Here is a 26831-nt window from a genome sequence, read left to right as displayed (position 1 = left end):
TAAAACATTTGCAAGAATTGACAACCTACAGAAATGTGTTCAGAAGCAGTTGTGTGTTTTCATGGATGCCAAGGGAAGTCAGGCTTCTCTAAATATTTCACCAATATTTTTTAAAATAAAATCTTTCAGCACCCCTCGGTCTCAGGATCTGATGCTGTCTGGACCAAAAGAGTTGAACATGTTGCTGAGGTAGCATTTGATTGATTGATGCCAGGAAGCTTTTGGTCTCCCTTGATAAAATACTTTGCCAATCAGCGTTGAGCTGCGCTCTACTGTGGGTTGTCAATGTGCAGCAAAACGCCCCCAAACAGATGCCAGTTTGGATTTGGCAAAACGTCATTTTCATAAAAACTTCTGTTTCTGGTCTGCTTGTGTTGGTGTTCTGCAATAGCTAGCTTAATTCTTTGTCCAGGCCAATGACAATGACAGCAATTCTGATCTAACTGGTCACTTAAATAATGTTTACATACTGTTTTACTCATTGAATATGTATATACTGTATTTTACTGTATTTTTGTCAGTGCCACTTCGACATTATTTTTTAATTCCATACTTTTACTTTTAGATTTGTGTGTATTGTGAATTGTTAGCTCCAACAGTGCAGTAGTATCTAATTCTACGTTCTAGCCATATTCAGTCCAATTTTAACAAATCATATCGTATTGTAACCTGTTGAGTTCATGATTTGCACAGCATAGCATACCTTCCAAGGTAAGGCCGTTAAAGATTTCTCGTCATGGTCCTACCCGGAACTTAAACCTCCAATCCGGCAATCCTATCGGACATATTTGATGAAACACAGGAACGATTCAAGGAGAACCTATTTGTTTACATAGATCCGAAGTTGAAATATTTTCAGTTTCTCTGACATCTTTTGGTTTCAAAATTAGCCAGGGACTTTTTACTATTTAATAACTTACAAACAGTGAAAAGCCTTTCAATTGTCTTGTTTAGTTAGCTCTCTGGAGCAGGTTTTCCGCTTACTTCGAGGGTAGCTCGATGTTAGCAGCAATCTATCGCTTGCTATGCATTTCACGATGGACGACAGACTATAAAATTTGACCTCCGATGTTATAAACAAATTGAAAGGTTGTTATTTGCAGGTTTACAAAAATGGATATCAGTCTAACAATTTCCCTAATGCGGGGACAGATGGGTACCGTGATAGAGAGAGCGGTTAGTGCCGCTGTTGAGACGGTGTTGGGAGAGATGCTTAGAGTGGTCGGCATTAAATTCGACGAGCTGAAGATGGAGGTAGTAGCTAAAGAGAAAGAGGCGGAGAACATAAGACAGATGCTGGAGATATCCCGATCTCAGATGAAGACCATGCGGAAACACATGAACGCTCTGGGTGAGAACGCGCACTCTGCCACTTATCAGACCTACCGGACAGCATTCGGCCATTCTGATCCCCGCAGAATTCACGGTTCCTCCGAGGCCGCACTGTCCTCGGGTTTACCACAGCCGCCGAGAAGGACGGTTCCAAACAACAACCAAATTCCCACTACAAATGGAAACGTACAGGCAAGGAATCGAGTCACCATCACCATACCCTCTGAGAATATGGTCAGGGCTACCCAGCCCTCTGATAATTTGGTCAGGGCCACCCAGCCCTCTGATAATTTGGTCAGGGCCACCCAGCCCTCTGATAATTTGGTAAGGGCCACCCAGCCCTCTGATAATTTGGTCAGGGCCACCCAGCCTTCTGATAACTTGGTCAGGGCCACCCAGCCTTCTGATAACTTGGTTAGGGCCACCCAGCCTTCTGATAACTTGGTCAGGGCCACCCAGCCCTCTGATAATATGGTAACCGTTAGGGCAACATCAACATCCTTTGACAGTCATGATGATCTGACAACTGTGATCTCCCAGACTCCGGAGGACCGGACATTGACACCCACTGTCTCTGCAATGAATAGTTCATCAGAGCATCTGGAACCTTTGAAAGGTAGAATGTCATTTCTCAGATCTTGTCGGGTTTTGTATGTGGCTATTATTCTGTGTTTGCTTGTGTATGTAAATTGGTGGCCTGACTGAACTAGTATAGCCCTCTATTTTCCCCGTGTTTGTTGACCACCATGTTACCTCTCTATCCCCCCAGAGGAGCCCCCAGCCCTCCTAGACCCCGAGGTGTCTGATGAGAGCCAGAGGAGGGAGGAGGAAGAAGAAGAGTGTCAGGCTGAGTGGACCATAAGTACACAGCCACCAGAGACAAGCACAGACCCTGGGGCCCAGCTGGTCCTCTCCCCTCCCAGGATTGATGGAGCAGACTGCTCTGCCAGGAATGTACTGCCATCCTCCCAGCCCCTGTCCCAGTTCCAAGTGAAAGAGGAGGAAGCTGAGGTGGAGATCATCTGTATCAAACAGGAACCAGAGGAGGTGGAGACCCTGCTGATAAACCTGGCTGCCGAAGGCTTCAACTCTCAGGGCAACCTTTTAGATCGGCAGATTCAGGGCAACCTCGTCCTGGACAGTCATAGGACCATCCCAGGCTCTCAACGCCAGAGGGATAGGAGAGCACCCTGTCCACCACAGAGCCAGAGGACCTTAGCAGAGAATACACCCTTCACCTCAGCCAACTCTTGTTCATGTGAGTTAAATTTCCCCAAGACATGGTGGCTCCATAATCTACAGCCATGTCCCAAGGCAAAATACTGCTTTGTTGTGGTCACTATGCTTCTGTTCAATAAAATATGATTTATCCAATCTTATGGAATGTTTTTTTGTCCTCTTCTTCCTCAGATGGGATGTCCCAGGCAGTGATGTCCATGTCAGGAGTTGCTCCCAGGCCCATGGTGCGTCCGTGGCCCAAGGACCTGAGTCTGTACGAGGAGTTTAAAATGAGACGAACTGAGCTGAGGAGGAGGAGCCAGACCCGTCAGAGGGAGATGGAGAAGAACCTTCCCCAGCCTCTATTAGCTGACCTGGTGAAGGAGAGACGGGAGAAGACCCGGCTCAGAGTGGCCCGCTGGAGAGCCAAGAGGAAGCTGCAGGCCTGTCTACTGACTCAGATGACCCAACAGACACAACACCAACCGACTGGCCCGGGACTGAGCCAGGGGAATAGTCTGAACAGTGGGCTGGGGAATCATAGCCAGATTAGCCACCACACACAACACAAAACCACAGGCCCCACTCAGACTCCGCAGAGGAACAGTGCTGCCATCTCTCAATCGCAGTACAATAACAGCTTTTTGTACAACAGAAGTCACTGTGAGACTGGGGCTGGTAACATTAACTACCCTCCTCTCCAGTTCAACTCCTCCTCTCTAATGCTGGGGCAACATGGAGGACACAGTATGGTGGAGCACATTATGCAGCCAACAATGACATCATCCTCACAGCAGGGCCTCTCCCTGACAGACTCTGAGCTCTACCAGTAACAAGGGATCATGGGTATTCAAATCTTACCCAACAAGTTCTGGATTACTGCTGTTTTTTTGTTTGTTCTACCTGATAATGAATTACACCCACCTGGTGTCCCAGGTCTAAATCAGTCTCTGATTAGAGGGGAATCCCCCACCTGGTGTCCCAGGTCTAAACCAGTCCCTGATTAGAGGGGAATCACCCACCTGGTGTCCCAGGTCTAAATCAGTCCCTGATTAGAGGGGAATCCCCCACCTGGTGTCCCAGGTCTAAATCAGTCCCTGATTAGAGGGGAATCACCCACCTGGTGTCCCAGGTCTAAATCAGTCCCTGATTAGAGGGGAATCCCCCACCTGGTGTCCCAGGTCTAAATCAGTCCCTGATTAGAGGGGAATCCCCCACCTGGTGTCCCAGGTCTAAATCAGTCCCTGATTAGAGGGAATCCCCACCTGGTGTCCCAGGTCTAAATCAGTCCCTGATTAGAGGGGAATCCCCCACCTGGTGTCCCAGGTCTAAATCAGTCCCTGATTAGAGGGGAATCACCCACCTGGTGTCCCAGGTCTAAATCAGTCCCTGATTAGAGGGGAGTCACCCACCTGGTGTCCCAGGTCTAAATCAGTCCCTGATTAGAGGGGAGTCACCCACCTGGTGTCCCAGGTCTAAATCAGTCCCTGATTCGAGGGGAAGAGTGGAATTGGCTTTGTGGTCCACATTTGAATTAGAGGGCAGGAGACCAACATTACAGTACCAGTTCTACTCTACCAGTTCTACTCTACCAGTACCAGTTCTACTCTACCAGTACCAGTTCTACTCTACCAGTTCTACTCTACCAGTACCAGGTCTACCAGTACCAGTTCTACTCTACCAGTACCAGGTCTACCAGTTCTACTCTACCAGTTAAACCAGTACCAGTTCTACTCTACCAGTACCAGGTCTACCAGTACCAGTTCAACCAGTACCAGTTCTACTCTACCAGTACCAGTTCTACCAGTTCTACTCTACCAGTACCAGTTCTACTCTACCAGTACCAGTTCTACCAGTTCTACTCTACCAGTTCTACTCTACCAGTACCAGTTCTACTCTACCAGTTCTGCACTACCAGTACCAGTTCTACTCTACCAGTTCTACACTACCAGTACCAGTTCTACTCTACCAGTTCTCCTCTACCAGTTCTACTTTACCAGTACCAGTTCTACTCTACCAGTTCTACACTACCAGTTCTACTCTACCAGTTCTCCTCTACCAGTTCTACTCTACCAGTACCAGTTCTACTCTACCAGTTCTACTCTACCAGTACCAGTTCTACTCTACCAGTACCAGGTCTACTCTACCAGTACCAGGTCTACTCTACCAGTACCAGTTCTACCAGTTCTACTCTACCAGTTCTACTCTACCAGTACCAGTTCTACTCTACCAGTTCTGCACTACCAGTACCAGTTCTACTCTACCAGTTCTACACTACCAGTACCAGTTCTACTCTACCAGTTCTCCTCTACCAGTTCTACTTTACCAGTACCAGTTCTACTCTACCAGTTCTACACTACCAGTACCAGTTCTACTCTACCAGTTCTCCTCTACCAGTTCTACTCTACCAGTACCAGTTCTACTCTACCAGTACCAGTTCTACTCTACCAGTTCTACTCTACCAGTACCAGTTCTACTCTACCAGTACCAGGTCTACTCTACCAGTACCAGTTCTACCAGTACCAGTTCTACTCTACCAGTACCAGTTCTACTCTACCAGTTCTACTCTACCAGTACCAGTTCTACTCTACCAGTTCTACTCTACCAGTTCTCCTCTACCAGTACCAGTTCTACTCTACCAGTACCAGTTCTACTCTACCAGTTCTACACTACCAGTACCAGTTCTACTCTACCAGTTCTCCTCTACCAGTTCTACTCTACCAGTACCAGTTCTACTCTACCAGTACCAGTTCTACTCTACCAGTTCTACTCTACCAGTACCAGTTCTACTCTACCAGTACCAGGTCTACTCTACCAGTACCAGGTCTACTCTACCAGTAACAGTTCTACCAGTACCAGTTCTACTCTACTAGTACCAGTCTACTCTGCCAGTTCTACTCTACCAGTACCAGTTCTACTCTACCAGTTCTACTCTACCAGTACCAGTTCTACTCTACCAGTTCTACTCTACCAGTAACAATAGAGCAGATGATGTGTTTTGTGGAGTCACTCCGTTGTATGGCACCCTATTCCCTATGTAGTGCACTACGTTTGACAAAGGTCTTTATGGCTCTGGTCAAAAGTAGTGCACAATATAGGGTTTAGGGTGTCATTTTCAGACACAGCCTATGCCTTCTGATGCAGGGCCAATAACATGAGATATTTCAACGGGAATTGTGTGAATGCAAAATTATCAAAATTTCCTGTGACAAATTGATCAAAAAGGCTTTTATTTTAGGATAACAGCCTAATAATGATAATTGAATTTCTTTTTTTTTTATTACCTGAGAATGTTTTAATGTACAACAACAGTATTTTTATTAAAATACATTATTTATGTTAACTTGAATAATGACCATCCCTACATGTCTTGAAATATGGAGGATAAATCACTGTACTTGTATAACTGATAGAATCGTTTTGCATCTTGGTCAAACGAATTATTTTTATTTGGCAAACTTTATTGTCAATATTATTTAATCAACTGTTATTTATACATTGTATTGCTCTGCAACTGGATTTAAATCATGATAATAATACTTATAAGCTCTATTCAGATTTAGGCCTATTCAATGACATAATGGGAAACTATCCAATACATTATGAATCACTTTTTAGAGTTCGGCCTAGTCTTTGATCAGACAGAATTTCCCTCGCTTCATTCCTCTTGTCCCTACTTGATAGTGTCATTAGCAGTGTTCACGGTAAACAGCTGTTTCCATGAACCTGTTCTGTCAGTTATGTTTTGACAGCATTTAGAACGTTTGCATAGAAAATAGATGGGACAATTTCCTGTTACTGTGTGTTTCCATTGTCCGTGAAAACAGCTGGATGGAATGACGTCACACCTATTAAAAAATTTTTAAAAAAACACTTAGCGAAAACCGAGTGTGGAATGAAAAGGAAGTGGTTGAAGTGGTTTCCATGATCCATTTGGGCAAATTGTGCGTTAATAAATTGGCGATAGCCTGTATGCCATCCCACCAATCTGTCTCATGTCTCAGGGAGCTGGATGACAGAAGGATTCTTTCTCTGGTGAAGAGCAAACCCCTTCACAACAGTTGGCCAGATCAAGAACACCCTCAAGGAGGTAGGATTATCTGTGTCAAAGTCTAGGAGGTAGGTGTATCTGTGTCAAGGAGGTAGGTGTATCTGTGTCAAAGTCTAGGAGGTAGGTGTATCTGTGTCAAGGAGGTAGGTGTATCTGTCAAGGAGGTAGGTGTATCTGTGTCAAGGAGGTAGGCGTATCTGTGTCAAGGAGGTAGGTGTATCTGTGTCAAGGAGGTATCTGTGTCAAGGAGGTAGTATCTGTGTCAAGGAGGTAGGTGTATCTGTGTCAAGGAGGTAGTGTATCTGTGTCAAGGAGGTAGGTGTATCTGTGTCAAGGAGGTAGGTGTATCTGTGTCAAGGAGGTAGGTGTCATCTGTGTCAAGGAGGTAAGTGTATCTGTGTCAAGGAGGTAGGTGTATCTGTGTCAAGGAGGTAGGTGTATCTGTGTCAAGGAGGTAGGTGTATCTGTGTCAAGGAGGTAGGTGTATCTGTGTCAAGGAGGTAGGTGTATCTGTGTCAAGGAGGTAGGTGTATCTGTGTCAAGGAGGTAGGTGTATCTGTGTCAAGGAGGTAGGTGTATCTGTGTCAAGGAGGTAGGTGTATCTGTGTCAAGGAGGTAAGTGTATCTGTGTCAAGGAGGTAGGTGTATCTGTGTCAAGGAGGTAAGTGTATCTGTGTCAAGGAGGTAGGTGTATCTGTGTCAAGGTGTATCTGGTCAGGTGTGTATCTGTGTCAAGGAGGTAGGTGTATCTGTGTCAAGGAGGTAGGTGTATCTGTGTCAAGGGTAGGTATCTGTGTCAGTGTATCTGTGTCAAGGAGGTAGGTGTATCTGTGTGTATCTGTGTCAATGAGGTAGGTGTATCTGTGTCAAGGAGGTAGGTGTATCTGTGTCAAGGAGGTAGGTGTATCTGTGTCAATGAGGTAGGTGTATCTGTGTCAAGGAGGTAGGTGTATCTGTGTCAAGGAGGTAGGTGTATCTGTGTCAAGGAGGTAGGTGTATCTGTGTCAATGAGGTAGGTGTATCTGTGTCAAGGAGGTAGGTGTATCTGTGTCAAGGAGGTAGGTGTATCTGTGTCAAGGAGGTAGGTGTATCTGTGTCAAGGAGGTAGGTGTATCTGTGTCAAGGAGGTAGGTGTATCTGTGTCAAGGAGGTAGGTGTATCTGTGTCAAGGAGGTAAGTGTATCTGTGTCAAGGAGGTAGGTGTATCTGTGTCAAGGAGGTAGGTGTATCTGTGTCAAGGAGGTAGTGTATCTGTGTCAAGGAGGTAGGTGTATCTGTGTCAAGGAGGTAGGTGTATCTGTGTCAAGGAGGTATCTGTGTCAGTGTATCTGTGTCAAGGGTAGGTGTATCTGTGTCAATGAGGTAGGTGTATCTGTGTCAAGTAGGTGTATCTGTGTCAAGGAGGTAGGTGTATCTGTGTCAAGGAGGTAGGTGTATCTGTGTCAAGGAGGTAGGTGTATCTGTGTCAAGGAGGTAGGTGTATCTGTGTCAAGGAGGTAAGTGTATCTGTGTCAAGGAGGTAGGTGTATCTGTGTCAAGGAGGTAGGTGTATCTGTGTCAAGGAGGTAAGTGTATCTGTGTCAAGGAGGTAGGTGTATCTGTGTCAAGGAGGTAGGTGTATCTGTGTCAAGGAGGTAAGTGTATCTGTGTCAAGGAGGTAAGTGTATCTGTGTCAAGGAGGTAGGTGTATCTGTGTCAAGGAGGTAGGTGTATCTGTGTCAAAGTCAACAATCAAGAGAAGACTTCACCAGAGTAAATACAGAGCGTTTACCACAAGATGTAAACCATTGGTCAGCTTGTGTAGTACTGAGAACAGTCCGACCCCGTTGATGTAAACCATTGGTCAGCTTGTGTAGTACTGAGAACAGTCCGACCCCGTTGATGTAAACCATTGGTCAGCTTGTTTAGTACTGAGAACAGTCCGACCCCGTTGATGTAAACCATTGGTCAGCTTGTGTAGTACTGAGAACAGTCCGACCCCGTTGATGTAAACCATTGGTCAGCTTGTGTAGTACTGAGTCCGAAGTTGATGTAAACCATTGGTCAGCTTGTGTAGTACTGAGAACAGTCCGACCCTGTTGATGTAAACCATTGGTCAGCTTGTGTAGTACTGAGGGAACAGAGACCCCGTTGATGTAAACCATTGGTCAGCTTGTGTAGTACTGAGAATAGTCCGACCCGTTGATGTAAACCATTGGTCAGCTTGTGTAGTACTGAGAACAGTCCGACCCGTTGATGTAAACCATTGGTCAGCTTGTGTAGTACTGAGAACAGTCCGACCCCGTTGATGTAAACCATTGGTCAGCTTGTGTAGTACTGAGAACAGTCCGACCCCGTTGATGTAAACCATTGGTCAGCTTGTGTAGTACTGAGAACAGTCCGACCCCGTTGATGTAAACCATTGGTCAGCTTGTGTAGTACTGAGAACAGTCCGACCCCGTTGATGTAAACCATTGGTTTGCCTCAATAACAGGAAGAGCAGATAAAAGTGTTTCAAACAACATCTAAAAACGCCTGCAACCTGTGGACAGATGAGACAAAGATCAACTTGTACCAGAATGATAGGAAGAGAAGAGAAGGGAAGGAACTGCTCATCATCAGAGCACACCGCCTCATCTGTGAAGCATGGAGGAGGTGGTTTTACGGTGTGGGAATGTATGGCTGCTAATGGAACTGCTTCCCTTGTATTTAGTGATGATGTGACTGCTGACAAAAGCAGCAGGATGAATTCTGAAGTGTTTACGGCTATATTATCTGCTCAGATTCAGCCAAATGCTTCAAATTTCATGGGATGGCGCATCACAGTGACAATGACCCAAAGCATACTGCGAAAGCAACCCAATACTTTTTTAAGGCAAAGAAGTGGAATGTTCTGCAATGGCAAAGTCAATCACCTGACCGGAATCCAACTGAGCAGGCATTTCACTTGCTGAAGGCACAACACCCCAAGCACAAGCAGGAAGTGAAGACAGCTGCAGTAAAGGCAGAGCGTTTCCAGGGAAGAAACCCAGCATCTGGTGATGTCTATGGGTTCCCCTCAACCCCTCCCATCTATCTCTGAACACCATCCAGTCCTTCAGCTCCCCTCAACCCCTCCATCTATCTCTGAACACCATCCAGTCCTTCAGCTCCCCTCAACCCCTCCATCTATCTCTGAACACCATCCAGTCCTTCAGCTCCCCTCAACCCCTCCCATCTATCGCTGAACACCATGCAGTCTCATCCTTCAGCTCCCCTCAACCCCTCACATCTATCTCTGATCACCATCCAGTCCCATCCTTCAGCTCCCCTCAACCCCTCCCATCTATCTCTGAACACCATCCAGTCACACCCTTCAGCTCCCCTCAACCCCTCCCATCTATCTCTGACCACCATCCAGTCCTTCAGCTCCCCTCAACCCCTCCATCTATCTCTGAACACCATCCAGTCCTTCAGCTCCCCTCAACCCCTCCCATCTATCGCTGAACACCATGCAGTCTCATCCTTCAGCTCCCCTCAACCCCTCACATCTATCTCTGAACACCATCCAGTCCCAGCTCCCCTCAATCCCTCCCATCTATCTCTGACCACCATCCAGTCCCGTCCTTCAGCTCCCCTCAACCCCTCCCATCTATCTCTGACCACCATCCAGTCCTGTCCTTCAGCTCCCCTCAACCCCTCCCATCTATCTCTGAACACCGTCCAGTCCCATCTCCCCTCAATCCCTCCCATCTATCTCTGACCACCATCCAGTTTTGATTTCTAGCTGACATATATTTTTTAACTGCTGTGATGTTTGCCAAAATATCTCAACCTTTCTATTCTCAGAGTTCCTACAGATTGCAAAGATAACATTTTTGAGTATGATTACATCATTGATCGATTGACTATGACTTTTTTAATCACCCAGTAGTGCTATTTTGCAGAGTTAGCTCCAAGTAAATGTTGCCATTCCTGAACCTGTGACCAAAACCAAGCTCCGACCAAAACCAAGCTACATATGTACAGTACCAAAACCAAGCTACATATGTACAGTACCAAAAACAAGCTACATATGGACAGTACCAAAACCAAGCTACATATGGACAGTACCAAAACCAAGCTACATATGTACAGTACCAAAAACAAGCTACATATGGACAGTACCAAAACCAAGCTACATATGGACAGTACCAAAACCAAGCTACATATGGACAGTACCAAAAACAAGCTACATATGGACAGTACCAAAACCAAGCTACATATGGACAGTACCAAAAACAAGCTACATATGGACAGTACCAAAACCAAGCTACATATGGACAGTACCAAAACCAAGCTACATATGGACAGTACCAAAACCAAGCTACATATGGACAGTACCAAAAACAAGTGACCTAATGGTTCTGTCCAAACCAAGTTCAAAACAAGTCTTCTGCAGCACAATCTGCAGGGCAGGAAGGTTGTATCCCCCATTATATGACCTTCTATTGGTTGCAAGAATCTTGTACAATAATTTAAATTGGAAAAAATCATAAGTTTTGAGTCCGGCGTTGTTTTGTATCAGTTCATAAACCACGTGCCATGGAATCGGTACATCGAAAATCCCCTCCCAACTATTTAGCCATTTTTATGACACAGCTGTCAACCTGTATGGCACAGCTGTCAACCTGTATGGAACAGCTGTCAACCTGTTGGTCCTTAAATGAAACTGGTGTACTTTTTTATTTCTCACAATTTTCTCTAACCAATGTTGGGTTACTGCAGGGGGTTACTGCAGTGGTTACTGCAGGAGGTTACTGCAGGGGGTTACTGCAGGGGGTAACTGCAGGGGGTAACTGCAGGGGGTAACTGCAGGGGTTACTGCAGGGGGTTACTGCAGGGGGTTACTGTAGGGGGTAACTGCAGGGGGTAACTGCAGGGGGTAACTGCAGGGGGTTACTGCAGGGGGTTACTGCAGGGGGTTACTGTAGGGGGTAACTGCAGGGGGTAACTGCAGGGGGTTACTGCAGGGGGTTACTGTAGGGGGTAACTGCAGGGGGTAACTGCAGGGGGTTACTGTAGGGGGTAACTGCAGGGGGTTACTGCAGGGGGTTACTGCAGGGGGTTACTGCAGGGGGTAACTGCAGGGGGTTACTGCAGGGGGTAACTGCAGGGGGTTACTGCAGGGGGTAACTGCAGGGGGTTACTGCAGGGGGTTACTGCAGGGGGTAACTGCAGGGGGTTACTGTAGGGGGTAACTGCAGGGGGTTACTGCAGGGGGTTACTGCAGGGGGTAACTGCAGGGGGTTACTACAGGAGGTTACTGCAGGGGGTTACTGCAGGGGGTTACTGCAGGGGGTAACTGCAGGGGTTACTACAGGAGGTTACTGCAGGGGGTTACTGCAGGGGTTACTGCAGGGGGTTACTGCAGGGGGTTACTGCAGGGGGTTACTGCAGGGGGTTACTGCAGGAGGTTACTGCAGGGGGTTACTGCAGGGGGTTACTGCAGGAGGTTACTGCAGGAGGTTACTGCAGGGGGTAACTGCAGGGGGTTACTGCAGGGGGTTACTGCAGGAGGTTACTGCAGGGGGTTACTGCAGGGGGTAACTGCAGTGGTTACTGCAGGGGGTTACTGCAGGGCCGACAGACAAGGTCCTTCTCCCCCATGCTGCCTTTTTGCGTTGATGCTGCAGTCAGTTGGTTGTGATTTTTAAATATATATATATATATATATATTTTTTTTACCTTTATTTGACTAGGCAAGTCAGTTAAGAACTCATTCTAATTTTCAATGACGGCCTAGGAACAGTGGGTTAACTGCCTGTTCAGGGGCAGAACGACAGATTTGTACCTTGTCAGCTCGGGGGCTTGAACTTGCCACCTTCCGGTTACTAGTCCAACGCTCTAACCACTAGTCTACCCTGCGTGACATAACAAAGATTATACCGTTATTACCCTTTATTTTTTATGTTTGAGTAAATTTGAGTTTGAGTTTGATACAGTTTACTACAGTACTTTGCATGTATTCTGCTCTGTTGAGGAAGTGCTGCTATTCAGCAACTTCACTGTTCCGTTTTCATCTGCTGTATCCTATACACTTTGATTTGAATTCATACCTGGTTGTTTTAGACATTGTGAAACTATCATTTACCCAATGTGGTGAACACGGTATACTATAAACAAATACAGTAGGTTCAATCTGCAAAGATGCCATTCAATAATCTGAGCTGTCAACATGAGGCACAAGACTGGTTGTTTTGGTAACTTGATCACACGTTGCTTGTTTCTCTGTCGTCTTCTTAGGTCATTGGCTACTTTGCGTTAGTGTGTCGTCAGCTCCCCCTGGTGTCTCCCCCTGGGGTCTCCCCCTGGTGTCTCCCCCTGGTGTCTCCCCCTGGGGTCTCCCCCTGGTGTCTCCTCCTGGTGTCTCCTCCTGGTGTCTCCTCCTAGGGTCTCCTCCTGGGGTCTCCTCCTGGGGTCTCCCCCTGGGTCTCCTCCTGGGTCTCCCCCTGGGGTCTCCTCCTGGGTCTCCTCCTGGTGTCTCCTCCTGGTGTCTCCTCCTAGGGTCTCCTCCTGGGGTCTCCTCCTGGGGTCTCCCCCTGGGGTCTCCTCTTGGTCTCCTCCTGGGGTCTCCTCCTGGGGTCTCCTCCTGGTGTCTCCTCCTGGGGTCTCCCCCTGGGTCTCCTCCTGGGGTCTCCTCTTGGTCTCCTCCTGGGGTCTCCTCCTGGGGTCTCCTCTTGGTCTCCTCCTGGGGTCTCCTCTTGGTCTCCCCCTGGGGTCTCCTCCTGGGTCTCCTCCTGGGGTCTCCTCCTGGGGTCTCCTCTTGGTCTCCCCCTGGGGTCTCCTCTGGGTCTCCCCCTGGGGTCTCCTCCTGGGGTCTCCTCCTGGGGTCTCCTCCTGGGGTCTCCCCCTGGGGTCTCCTCCTGGGGTCTCCTCCTGGGTCTCCCCCTGGGGTCTCCTCCTGGTGTCTCCCCCTGGGGTCTCCTCCTGGGGTCTCCCCCTGGGGTCTCCTCCTGGGTCTCCTCCTGGTGTCTCCTCCTGGGGTCTCCTCCTGGTGTCTCCCCCTGGGGTCTCCTCCTGGGGTCTCCCCCTGGGGTCTCCTCCTGGGGTCTCCCCCTGGGGTCTCCTCCTGGGGTCTCCCCCTGGGGTCTCCCCCTGGTGTCTCCCCCTGGGGTCTCCTCCTGGGTCTCCTCCTGGGGTCTCCTCCTGGGGTCTCCTCTTGGTCTCCCCCTGGGGTCTCCTCCTGGTGTCTCCTCCTGGGGTCTCCTCCTGGGGTCTCCTCCTGGGTCTCCTCCTGGGGTCTCCTCCTGGGGTCTCCTCCTGGGGTCTCCTCCTGGGGTCTCCCCCTGGGGTCTCCTCCTGGGGTCTCCTCCTGGGTCTCCCCCTGGGGTCTCCTCCTGGTGTCTCCCCCTGGGGTCTCCTCCTGGGGTCTCCCCCTGGGGTCTCCTCCTGGGTCTCCTCCTGGGGTCTCCTCCTGGGGTCTCCTCCTGGGGTCTCCCCCTGGGGTCTCCTCCTGGGGTCTCCCCCTGGTGTCTCCCCCTGGGGTCTCCTCCTGGGTCTCCTCCTGGGGTCTCCTCCTGGGGTCTCCTCTTGGTCTCCCCTGGGGTCTCCTCCTGGTGTCTCCTCCTGGGGTCTCCTCCTGGGTCTCCCCTGGGGTCTCCTCCTGGGTCTCCTCCTGGGGTCTCCTCCTGGGGTCTCCTCTTGGTCTCCCCCTGGGGTCTCCTCCTGGGTCTCCTCCTGGGGTCTCCTCCTGGGGTCTCCTCTTGGTCTCCCCCTGGGGTCTCCTCTGGGTCTCCCCCTGGGGTCTCCTCCTGGGGTCTCCTCCTGGGGTCTCCTCCTGGGGTCTCCCCCTGGGGTCTCCTCCTGGGGTCTCCTCCTGGGGTCTCCTCTTGGTCTCCCCCTGGGGTCTCCTCTGGGTCTCCCCCTGGGGTCTCCTCCTGGGGTCTCCTCCTGGGGTCTCCTCTTGGTCTCCCCCTGGGGTCTCCTCTGGGTCTCCTCCTGGGGTCTCCTCCTGGGGTCTCCTCTGGGTCTCCCCCTGGGGTCTCCTCTGGGTCTCCCCCTGGGGTCTCCTCCTGGGGTCTCCTCTTGGTCTCCCCTGGGGTCTCCTCCTGGGGTCTCCTCCTGGGGTCTCCTCCTGGGGTCTCCCCCTGGTGTCTCCTCCTGGGGTCTCCTCCTGGGGTCTCCTCCTGGGGTCTCCTCTTGGTCTCCCCCTGGGGTCTCCTCTGGGTCTCCCCCTGGGGTCTCCCCCTGGGGTCTCCTCCTGGGGTCTCCTCTTGGTCTCCCCCTGGGGTCTCCTCTGGGTCTCCTCCTGGGGTCTCCTCCTGGGGTCTCCTCTGGGTCTCCCCCTGGGGTCTCCTCATGGGTCTCCCCCTGGGGTCTCCTCCTGGGGTCTCCTCTTGGTCTCCTCCTGGGGTCTCCTCCTGGGGTCTCCTCCTGGGGTATCCTCTTGGTCTCCCCCTGGTGTCTCCTCCTGGGGTCTCCTCTTGGTCTCCTCCTGGGTCTCCCCCTGGGGTCTCCTCCTGGGGTCTCCTCCTGGGGTCTCCTCTTGGTCTCCCCCTGGTGTCTCCTCCTGGGGTCTCCTCTTGGTCTCCCCCTGGGGTCTCCTCCTGGGGTCTCCTCTTGGTCTCCCCCTGGGGTCTCCTCCTGGGGCCTCCTCCTGGTGTCTCCTCCTGGGGTCTCCTCCTGGGGTCTCCTCCTGGGGTCTCCTCCTGGGGTCTCCTCTTGGTCTCCCCCTGGTGTCTCCTCCTGGGGTCTCCTCTTGGTCTCCTCCTGGGTCTCCCCCTGGGGTCTCCTCCTGGGGTCTCCTCCTGGGGTCTCCTCTTGGTCTCCCCCTGGTGTCTCCTCCTGGGGTCTCCTCTTGGTCTCCTCCTGGGGTCTCCTCTTGGTCTCCTCCTGGGTCTCCTCCTGGGGTCTCCTCCTGGGGTCTCCTCCTGGGGTCTCCCCCTGGGGTCTCCCCCTGGTGTCTCCTCCTGGTGTCTCCCCCTGGGGTCTCCTCCTGGGGTCTCCTCCTGGGGTCTCCTCTTGGTCTCCCCCTGGGGTCTCCTCTTGGTCTCCTCCTGGGTCTCCCCCTGGGGTCTCCTCCTGGTGTCTCCCCCTGGGGTCTCCTCCTGGGGTCTCCTCCTGGGGTCTCCTCCTGGGGTCTCCCCCTGGGGTCTCCCCCTGGGGTCTCCTCCTGGGGTCTCCTCCTGGGGTCTCCCCCTGGGGTCTCCTCCTGGGGTCTCCTCTTGGTCTCCCCCTGGTGTCTCCTCCTGGTGTCTCCCCCTGGGGTCTCCTCCTGGGGTCTCCTCCTGGGGTCTCCTCTTGGTCTCCCCCTGGGGTCTCCTCTTGGTCTCCTCCTGGGTCTCCCCCTGGGGTCTCCTCCTGGTGTCTCCCCCTGGGGTCTCCTCCTGGGGTCTCCTCCTGGGGTCTCCTCCTGGGGTCTCCTCTTGGTCTCCCCCTGGGGTCTCCTCTTGGTCTCCTCCTGGGTCTCCCCCTGGGGTCTCCTCCTGGTGTCTCCTCCTGGGGTCTCCTCCTGGGGTCTCCTCTTGGTCTCCTCCTGGGGTCTCCTCCTGGGGTCTCCTCTTGGTCTCCTCCTGGGGTCTCCTCCTGGTGTCTCCTCCTGGGGTCTCCTCCTGGGGTCTCCTCTTGGTCTCCCCCTGGGGTCTCCTCCTGGGGTCTCCTCCTGGGGTCTCCCCCTGGGGTCTCCCCCTGGGGTCTCCTCCTGGGGTCTCCTCCTGGGGTCTCCCCCTGGGGTCTCCTCCTGGGGTCTCCTCTTGGTCTCCCCCTGGTGTCTCCTCCTGGTGTCTCCCCCTGGGGTCTCCTCCTGGGGTCTCCTCCTGGGGTCTCCTCTTGGTCTCCCCCTGGGGTCTCCTCTTGGTCTCCTCCTGGGTCTCCCCCTGGGGTCTCCTTCTGGTGTCTCCCCCTGGGGTCTCCTCCTGGGGTCTCCTCCTGGGGTCTCCTCCTGGGGTCTCCTCTTGGTCTCCCCCTGGGGTCTCCTCTTGGTCTCCTCCTGGGTCTCCCCCTGGGGTCTCCTCCTGGTGTCTCCTCCTGGGGTCTCCTCCTGGGGTCTCCTCTTGGTCTCCTCCTGGGGTCTCCTCCTGGGGTCTCCCCCTGGGGTCTCCTCCTGGGTCTCCTCCTGGGGTCTCCTCCTGGTGTCTCCCCTGGGGTCTCCCCCTGGGGTCTCCTCCTGGGGTCTCCTCCTGGGGTCTCCTCTTGGTCTCCCCTGGGGTCTCCTCCTGGTGTCTCCCCCTGGGGTCTCCTCCTGGGGTCTCCTCCTGGGGTCTCCTCTTGGTCTCCCCCTGGGGTCTCCTCTTGGTCTCCTCCTGGTGTCTCCCCCTGGGGTCTCCTCTTGGGGTCTCCTCCTGGGGTCTCCTCCTGGGGTCTCCTCTTGGTCTCCTCCTGGGGTCTCCTCCTGGGGTCTCCTCCTGGGGTCTCCTCCTGGGGTCTCCTCTTGGTCTCCCCCTGGGGTCTCCTCCTGGGTCTCCTCCTGGTGTCTCCCCCTGGGGTCTCCCCCTGGGTCTCCTCCTGGTGTCTCCCCCTGGGTCTCCCTCTGGGGTCTCCTCCTGGGGTCTCCTCCTGGTGTCTCCCCCTGGGGTCTCCTCCTGGGTCTCCCCCTGGTGTCTCCTCCTGGTGTCTCCCCCTGGGGTCTCCTCCTGGGGTCTCCCCCTGGGGTCTCCTCCTGGTGTCTCCCCCTGGGGTCTCCTCCTGGTGTCTCCCCTGGGGTCTCCTCTTGGTCTCCCCTGGGGTCTCCTCCTGGTGTCTCCCCCTGGGGTCTCCTCTGGTCTCCTCCTGGGGTCTCCTCCTGGTGTCTCCCCTGGGGTCTCCTCCTGGTGTCTCCCCTGGGGTCTCCTCCTGGGTCTCCTCCTGGTGTCTCCCCCTGGGGTCTCCCCTGGGTCTCCTCCTGGTGTCTCCTCCTGGGGTCTCCCCCTGGGGTCTCCTCCTGGTGTCTCCCCCTGGGGTCTCCTCCTGGGTCTCCCCCTGGGGTCTCCTCCTGGTGTCTCCCCCTGGGGTCTCCTCCTGGGGTCTCCCCCTGGGGTCTCCTCCTGGTGTCTCCCCCTGGGGTCTCCTCCTGGTGTCTCCCCCTGGGGTCTCCTCTTGGTCTCCCCCTGGGGTCTCCTCCTGGTGTCTCCCCCTGGGGTCTCCTCTTGGTCTCCTCCTGGGGTCTCCTCCTGGTGTCTCCCCCTGGGGTCTCCTCCTGGTGTCTCCCCCTGGGGTCTCCTCCTGGGTCTCCTCCTGGTGTCTCCCCCTGGGGTCTCCCCCTGGGTTTCCTCCTGGTGTCTCCTCCTGGGGTCTCCCCCTGGGGTCTCCTCCTGGTGTCTCCCCCTGGGTCTCCCCCTGGGTCTCCCCCTGGGGTCTCCTCCTGGGGTCTCCTCCTGGGGTCTCCTCTGACAGATTATTATTATTTTTACATAAATGTGTAAAAATAACTTTCATAATTTACTTAAATTCTAAAGGCACTCGCACATCTGAGCAATCTTTTTTGCAGGTGCATGGCAACAATTGAACAAGATGAAGGAAAAAGGAAACCGCACACTGCTCTTGATAGTATCACTGATCTTTAATAAGCTTTACATATCGTCAGAGCTGCCGGTGCATTCGGACTTATGTCCGCAGCTACTCAGAGGTTCAGTGAAGTCTAATCAGACTTGGTGGGTGAAGTGTACTGCCATTACCTCTCACTGTACTGCCATTACCTCTCACTGTACTGCCAATACCTCTCACTGTACTGCCATTACCTCTCACTGTACTGCCATTACCTCTCACTGTACTGCCATTACCTCTCACTGTACTGCCAATACCTCTCACTGTACTGCCATTGCCTCTCGCTGTACTGCCATTACCTCTCACTGTACTGCCATTACCTCTCACTGTACTGCCATTACCTCTCACTGTACTGCCATTACCTCTCACTGTACTGCCATTACCTCTCACTGTACTGCCAATACCTCTCACTGTACTGCCATTGCCTCTCGCTGTACTGCCATTACCTCTCACTGTACTGCCATTACCTCTCACGATACTGCCATTACCTCTCACTGTACTGCCATTACCTCTCACTGTACTGCCAATACCTCTCACTGTACTGCCATTGCCTCTCGCTGTACTGCCATTGCCTCTCGCTGTACTGCCATTACCTCTCACTGTACTGCCATTACCTCTCACGATACTGCCATTACCTCTCACTGTACTGCCATTACCTCTCGCTGTACTGCCATTACCAATCACTGTACTGCCATTACCAATCACTGTACTGCCATTACCTCTCGCTGTACTGCAATTACCTCTCACTGTACTGCCATTACCTCTCACGATACTGCCATTACCTCTCACTGTACTGCCATTACCTCTCACTGTACTGCCATTACCTCTCGCTGTACTGCCATTACCTCTCGCTGTACTGTCATTACCAATCGCTGTACTGCCATTACCAATCCCTGTACTGCCATTACCTCTCACTGTACTGCCATTACCTCTCACTGTACTGCCATTACCTCTCACTGTACTGCCATTACCTCTCACTGTACTGCCACTACATCTCACTGTACTGCCACTACATCTCACTGTACTGCCACTACATCTCACTGTACTACCAATACCTCTCACTGTACTGCCATTACCTCTCACTGTACTGCCATTACCTCTCACTGTACTGCCACTACATCTCACTGTACTGCCATTACCTATCACTGTACTACCATTACCTCTCACTGTACTGCCATTACCTCTCACTGTACTGCCATTACCTATCACTGTACTGCCATTACCTCTCGCTGTACTGCCATTACCTCTCGCTGTACTGCCATTACCTCTCGCTGTACTGCCATTGCCTCTCGCTGTACTGCCATTGCCTCTCGCTGTACTGCCATTACCTCTCACTGTACTGCCATTACCTCTCACTGTACTGCCATTACCTCTCACTGTACTGCCATTACCTCTCGCTGTACTGCCATTACCTCTCGCTGTACTGCCATTACCTCTCGCTGTACTGCCATTGCCTCTCGCTGTACTGCCATTGCCTCTCGCTGTACTGCCATTACCAATCGCTGTACTGCCATTACCTCTCGCTGTACTGCCATTACCTCTCGCTGTACTGCCATTACCTCTCGCTGTACTGCCATTACCTTTCGCTGTACTGCCATTACCTCTCGCTGTACTACCATTACCTCTCGCTGTACTGCCATTACCTCTCGCTGTACTGCCATTGCCTCTCGCTGTACTGCCATTACCAATCACTGTACTGCCATTACCGCTCGCTGTACTGCCATTACCTTTCGCTGTACTGCCATTACCTCTCGCTGTACTACCATTACCTCTCACTGTACTGCCATTACCTCTGCAGTGAAGAGGAAAATCAGAAACTGTTGGAGGACAGTCGAAGTTGATAAAACTTATCGTTTTTTAAAAGTAAAAATGACCCTTGGCCTATTTTTAAAATAAGAAATTGAAGGAGACATTTACATTATTCAAAAATGGCCTCAGAGGCCTCCTATTGGTCCGATTTTTGCAACTAATTTACCAATCACAATATGCTTTGTTTTTGTATTTCCATTGCGGTCCCTGAACCTATAGGATTATTTTTTAAATAAAAAAGACGAAGAGCCCTGTTACTTTTATTTAAAAAAAACAGGTTTATCAAGTTCACCACCAACGGTCTGTGCTCTGCGGGTTCCCTGGGACATCTCTACCTCCTATGAGGTTGACATTTAAGATGAAAAAAAAGATTTGTTGAATTTCGTCTTCACTCTCACTAACAGGTGAAATTATACAATGTACAACAGCTCGCCATACTCACTGCTCTACTAAAGATACAATATGTATCAACTTCTATGAGAAAACAGACAGGAGACAACGATACAATGTAACAATGATAAAACATGTAACAACTTCTAGGAGAAAACAGACTGGAGACAACGATACAATGTAACAATGATACAACATGTAACAACTTCTAGGAGAAAACAGACTGGAGACAATGATACAATGTAACAATGATACAACATGTAACAACTTCTAGGAGAAAACAGACAGGAAACAACGATACAATGTAACAACTTCTAGGAGAAAACAGACAGGAGACAACGATACAATGTAACAACTTCTAGGAGAAAACAGACAGGAGACAACGATACAATGTAACAACTTCTAGGAGAAAACAGACAGGAGACAATGATACAATGTAACAACTTCTAGGAGAAAACAGACAGGAGACAATGATACAATGTAACAATGATACAACATGTAACAACTTCTTGGAGAAAACACTGGAGACAATGATACAATGTAACAATGATACAACATGTAACAACTTCTAGGAGAAAACAGACAGGAGACAACGATACAATGTAACAATGATACAACATGTAACAACTTCTAGGAGAAAACAGACAGGAGACAATGATACAATGTAACAATGACACAACATGTAACAACTTCTTGGAGAAAACAGACTGGAGACAACGATACAATGTAACAATGATACAACATGTAACAACTTCTAGGAGAAAACAGACTGGAGACAACGATACAATGTAACAATGATACAACATATAACAACTTCTAGGAGAAAACAGACAGGAGACAACGATACAATGTAACAATGATAAAATGATTCAAATGTAACAACTTTCCTTGTAACTGCTTTAGAATGAAGTATTAAAGCTGAATTGGCCTCTATTTAAACTGGACAATGGCAGGGCAGAACCTCTCACATGACAACATGCCCGGTCATGTGAGAAATACCACCCAATCCATACCATAGAGAATGATAGAGGCCTCAAGTGGCCAAAAGGCTGCATTAGCATGGGCAGCGCCATTGAGAGCTTCCACCATTATAATAAATTCAATTGGGTGGGACATCCAACCTCATTGGCTGATCCCTGTCTGAGTCGTGTCCAACCAGGTCATCAGGAGAGATCAGCCAATCGTGAAGAAGAAAAAAAAGTAACTACTTTAAAATGGTGATAGCATCAATGGCACTGCCCGTGCTGTCACAGACACTATAATGTCACAGATACAAAGATGAGTCTTCTATCCATCTCTATGATCCATGCTGACTGCTAAGTAGACATGTTATTATGTTATCTCTAAAAACCAATGGTTCATATATACCACTGGAACGGTCAGTCCCTTGACAGACGTGTATGATGTCACTCTTTCGAAGCATGCGAATTCTATCATCTGTTCTCCCTGAGCGCCGTGTGGAAGTTTAGAACGCAGAACGTGCTGACGGTGCAGTTTGCCCCCCCCCCCCTCCAAAAAAAAGCACAGCAACCTGGTAACATTGGTATGTGGCCTGCAGGCGACCCACTGTTGAACATTAGTCAGAGCTGGAGGCACGAGGAACAAGTCCTCTAGTTCAGTTTACCAAATGGCAAATCAAGATGCAAAAGGAGCTGGAATTACTCTGACTATTGAGGTAAACATGTATTTCCATTGTTAGGCATACAAGTATAATGCATGGAAATATGACACGATGGATGATAACATTGTATTTTGCAATTGGTTAACCTGTTCATTTTGTTCTGTTTTTTAATGCATTACAGTGAGCTTCAACAGTTGTAGTACGCTGAAAGTCATTTGTTACTTTGTTTCCTAAAAAAAAAGTGTCACTCTTCCCTCTACAGCCTGACAATAGAAGACAACAGAAAGACAGTGAGCCTCCATCTATGTCCTTCCCATCCACATCCAAGTCGTCCCAGACCGTGTCAACATGGCATGGTTTTGGGCAGAAGGTGCGTCTCCTGGCCCCTTACCTGTGGCCCCGGGGCAGCCTGCCTCTTCAGGTAATGGTCCTGCTCTGTCTGGCCCTACTGGCGATGGAAAGGGTCATCAACGTCTTCGTCCCCATCTACTCTAAAAACATAGGTGAGTCTGTCCCCTACTCCAAAAACATAGGTGAGACTGTCTGTCCCCTACTCTAAAAACATAGGTGAGACTGTCCCCTACTCCAAAAACATAGGTGAGACTGTCTGTCCCCTACTCCAAACACATAGGTGAGACTGTCCCCTACTGCAAAAACGTAAGTGAGACTGTCCCCTACTCCAAAAACATAGGTGAGTCTGTCCCCTACTCCAAAAACATAGGTGAGACTGTCCCCTACTGCAAAAACATAAGTGAGACGGTCCCCTACTCCAAAAACATAGTTGAGACTGTCCCCTACTCCAAAAACATAGGTGAGTCTGTCCCATACTCCAAACACATAAGTGAGACTGTCCCCTACTCCAAAAACATAGGTGAGTCTGTCCCCTACTCCAAAAACATAGGTGAGTCTGTCCCATACTCCAAACACATAGGTGAGACTGTCCCCTACTCCAAAAACATATGTGAGACTGTCCCATACTCCAAAAACATAGGTGAGACTGTCCCCTACTCCAAAAACATAGTTGAGACTGTCCCCTACTCCAAAAACATAGGTGAGACTGTCCCCTACTCCAAAATCATAGGTGAGTCTGTCCCCTACTCCAAAAACATAGTTGAGTCTGTCCCCTACTCCAAAAACATAGGTGAGACTGTCTGTCCCCTACTCCAAAATCATAGATGAGACTGTCTGTCCCCTACTCCAAAAACATAGGTGAGACTGTCTGTCCCCTACTCCAAAAACATAGGTGAGACTGTCTGTCCCCTACTCCAAAAACATAGGTGAGACTGTCTGTCCCCTACTCCAAAAACATAGGTGAGACTGTCCCCTACTCCAAAAACATAGTTGAGACTGTCCCCTACTCCAAACACATAGGTGAGACTGTCTGTCCCCTACTCCAAAAACATAGGTGAGACTGTCCCCTACTCCAAAAACATAAGTGAGACTGTCCCCTAATCCAAAAACATAGGTGAGACTGTCCCCTACTCCAAAAACATAGTTGAGACTGTCCCCTACTCCAAAAACATAGTTGAGACTGTCCCCTTCTCCAAAAACATAGGTGAGACTGTCCCCTACTCCAAAAACATAGTTGAGACTGTCCCCTACTCCAAAAACATAGGTGAGACTGTCCCCTACTGCAAAAACATAGGTGAGACTGTCCCCTACTCCAAAATCATAGTTGAGACTGTCGCCTACTCCAAAAACATAGGTGAGACTGTCTGTCCCCTACTCCAAAATCATAGTTGAGACTGTCCCCTACTCCAAAAACATAGGTGTGTATGTCCCCTACTCCAAAAACATAGGTGAGTCTGTCCCCTACTTCAAAAACATAGGTGAGACTGTCCCCTACTGCAAAAACATAGGTGAGTCTGTCTGTCCCCTACTCCAAAAACATAGGTGAGACTGTCCCCTACTCCAAAAACATAGGTGAGACTGTCTGTCCCCTACTCCAAAAACATAGGTGAGACTGTCCCCTACGCCAAAAACATAGTTGAGACTGTCCCCTACTCCAAAAACATAGGTGAGTCTGTCCCCTACTCCAAAAACATAGGTGAGACTGTCCCCTACTCCAAAAACATAGGTGAGTCTGTCCCCTACTCCAAAAACATAGGTGAGACTGTCCCCTACTCCAAAAACATAGGTGAGACTGTCCCCTACTCCAAAACCCCAGGTGAGACTGTCCCCTACTCCAAAAACATAGGTGAGACTGTCTGTCCCCTACTCCAAACACATAGGTGAGTCTGTCCCCTACTCCAAAACCCTAGGTGAGACTGTCCCCTACTCTAAAAACATAGGTGAGACTGTCTTCCCCCAACTCTAAAAACATAGGTGAGACTGTCCACTACTCCAAAAACATAGGTGAGACTGTCTTCCCACAACTCTAAACACATAGGTGAGACTGTCCCCTACTCCAAAACCCCAGGTGAGACTGTCCCCTACTCCAAAAACATAGGTGAGACTGTCTGTCCCCTACTCCAAACACATAGGTGAGACTGTCTGTGCCCTACTCCAAAAACATAGGTGACACTGTCCCCTACTCCAAAACCCTAGGTGAGACTGTCCCCTACTCTAAAAACATAGGTGAGACTGTCTTCCCCCAACTCTAAAAACATAGGTGAGACTGTCCACTACTCCAAAAACATAGGTGAGACTGTCTGTCCCCTACTCCAAAAACATAGGTGAGACTGTCCTCTACTCCAAAAACATAGGTGAGACTGTCTGTCCCATACTCCAAACACATAGGCGAGACTGTCTGTCCCATACTCCAAAAACATAGGTGAGACTGTCCTCTACTCCAAAACCCCAGGTGAGACTGTCTGTCCCCTACTCTAAACACATAGGTGAGACTGTCTGTCCCATACTCCAAAAACATAGGTGAGACTGTCCTCTACTCCAAAACCCCAGGTGAGACTGTCCCCTACTCCAAAAACATAGGTGAGACTGTCTGTCCCCGACTCCAAACACATAGGTGAGACTGTCTGTCCCCTACTCCAAACACATAGGTGAGACTGTCTGGCCCCTACTCCAAAAACATAGGTGAGACTGTCTGTCCCCTACTCCAAAAACATAGGTGAGACTGTCCCCTACTCTAAACACATAGGTGAGTCTGTCCCCTACTCCAAAAACATAGGTGAGTCTGTCCCCTACTCCAAAAACATAGGTGAGACTGTCTGTCCCCTACTCCAAAAACATAGGTGAGACTGTCTGTCCCCTACTCCAAAAACATAGGTGAGTCTGTCCCCTACTCCAAAAACGTAGGTGAGACTGTCTGTCCCCTACTCCAAAAACGTAGGTGAGTCTGTCCCCTACTCCAAAAACATAGGTGAGACTGTCTGTCCCCTACTCCAAAAACATAGGTGAGACTGTCCCCTACTCCAAAACCCTAGGTGAGACTGTCTGTCCCCTACTCCAAAAACATAGGTGAGACTGTCCCCTACTCCAAAAACATAGGTGAGACTGTTTGTCCCCTATTCCAAAAACATAGGTGAGTCTGTCCCCTACTCCAAAAACATAGGTGAGACTGTCTGTCCCCTACTCCAAAAACATAGGTGAGACTGTCTGTCCCCTACTCCAAAAACATAGGTGAGACTGTCCCCTACTGCAAAAACATAGGTGAGACTGGCTGTCCCCTACTCCAAAAACATAGGTGAGACTGGCTGTCCCCTACTCCAAAAACATAGGTGAGACTGTCTGTCCCCTACTCCAAAAACATAGGTGAGACTGTCCCCTACTCCAAAAACATAGGTGAGACTGTCTGTCCCCTACTCCAAAAACATAGGTGAGTCTGTCCCCTACTCCAAACACATAGGTGAGTCTGTCCCCTACTCCAAAAACATAGGTGAGACTGTCTGTCCCCTACTCCAAAAACATAGGTGAGTCTGTCCCCTACTCCAAAAACATAGCTGAGACTGTCTGTCCCCTACTCCATAAACATAGGTGAGTCTGTCCCCTACTCCAAACACATAGGTGAGACTGTCTGTCCCCTACTCCAAAAACATAGGTGAGACTGTCCCCTACTCCAAAAACATAGGCAAGACTGTCCCCTACTCCAAAAACATAGGTGAGTCTGTCCCCTACTCCAAACACATAGGTGAGACTGTCCCCTACTCCAAAAACATAGGTGAGACTGTCTGTCCCCTACTCCAAAAACATAGGTGAGACTGTCTGTCCCCTACTCCAAACACATAGGTGAGACTGTCCCCTACTCCAAACACATAGGTGAGTCTGTCTGTCCCCTACTCCAAAAACATAGGTGAGTCTGTCCCCTACTCCAAAAACATAGGTGAGACTGTCCCCTACTCCAAAAACATAGGTGAGACTGTCTGTCCCCTACTCCAAAAACAAAGGTGAGTCTGTCCCCTACTCCAAAAATACAATTTCAGAATGTAGGGGGGACGTCCCCCCCGTCCCCAGTGAAAGTTGCGCCCCTGTATATAGTGTGGGAGGTCACTCACCTTGCCAGTCATGATTAGTGGGCATTATGGGGTTTTTAGAGGACTTAACATGCTGCTACAAGGGAAGTTTTGTCCCTGGCCCCCTCCGACCCCGTGTCAAGGCTAAAAAATCAGCACCCCTCGTCTCCCTTTACCCTCCCTCTCCTCCCCTCCATCCTGTCCCCCCCAACAAGACATAAAGGGGTACTTTCCCTCTGTGGGCTGCAGGTTTCATTGTTCCTTTCTTTTCTCCATTCATCTGGTGCTGATTCTCAGTCCTAATGGGTATGAATGACAATGAACCCCCAGGGTTCTGAAACACTGCTTCCCGAAGAACTGGTAACTCTCACTGTCTGGTAGCTATTGGCTGGCACCGTTTGTCTTTATGTGATTTGTTTTTGGATACCAAAATCAGTCACCATTTTGTTCTGCAAATCTCTTGTTCTCCGTTTAAAATCAAATCAAATTTATTTGTCACATACACATGGTTAGCAGATGTTAATGCGAGTGTAGCGAAATG

General features: G+C 50.0%; 2 protein-coding genes across 2 annotated transcripts in view; both read left to right on the top strand.

Moving 5' to 3' along the window:
• Nucleotides 1-805: 805 nt before the first annotated feature.
• LOC135518891 (uncharacterized) lies at nt 806-3759 on the top strand. Its single transcript, XM_064943843.1, has 3 exons — nt 806-1948; nt 2102-2590; nt 2743-3759. Exons 1-3 carry the CDS (start codon nt 1114-1116, stop codon nt 3381-3383), a joined length of 1965 nt encoding a protein of 654 aa, XP_064799915.1. The 5' UTR covers nt 806-1113; the 3' UTR covers nt 3384-3759.
• Nucleotides 3760-21206: 17447 nt separating this feature from the next.
• The window catches only part of LOC135521337 (ATP-binding cassette sub-family B member 6-like), a 55839-nt gene continuing 50214 nt past the window's right edge, over nt 21207-26831 (top strand). The window contains exons 1-2 of the mRNA XM_064947254.1: nt 21207-21248; nt 22144-22384. Coding sequence (XP_064803326.1) covers nt 21207-21248; nt 22144-22384 — 283 coding nt within the window. The remainder of the gene's footprint in view (nt 21249-22143; nt 22385-26831) is intronic.

The sequence above is a fragment of the Oncorhynchus masou genome, chromosome 29, assembly GCF_036934945.1.
Source record: "Oncorhynchus masou masou isolate Uvic2021 chromosome 29, UVic_Omas_1.1, whole genome shotgun sequence".
In the NCBI taxonomy this organism is placed as follows: Eukaryota; Metazoa; Chordata; class Actinopteri; order Salmoniformes; family Salmonidae; genus Oncorhynchus; species Oncorhynchus masou.
This window is presented reverse-complemented; position numbering and strand designations above follow the sequence as displayed.

What these genes read in the sequence shown, in the direction of transcription:
- LOC135518891 (XM_064943843.1), top strand. Translation starts at nt 1,114, where the DNA reads ATGGATATCAGTCTAACAATTTCCCTAATGCGGGGACAGATGGGTACC. An exon ending in GCATCTGGAACCTTTGAAAG is followed by an intron (nt 1,949 to 2,101) that starts GTAGAATGTCAT and finishes CTATCCCCCCAG; the next exon opens with AGGAGCCCCCAGCCCTCCTA. An exon ending in CTCAGCCAACTCTTGTTCAT is followed by an intron (nt 2,591 to 2,742) that starts GTGAGTTAAATT and finishes CTTCTTCCTCAG; the next exon opens with ATGGGATGTCCCAGGCAGTG.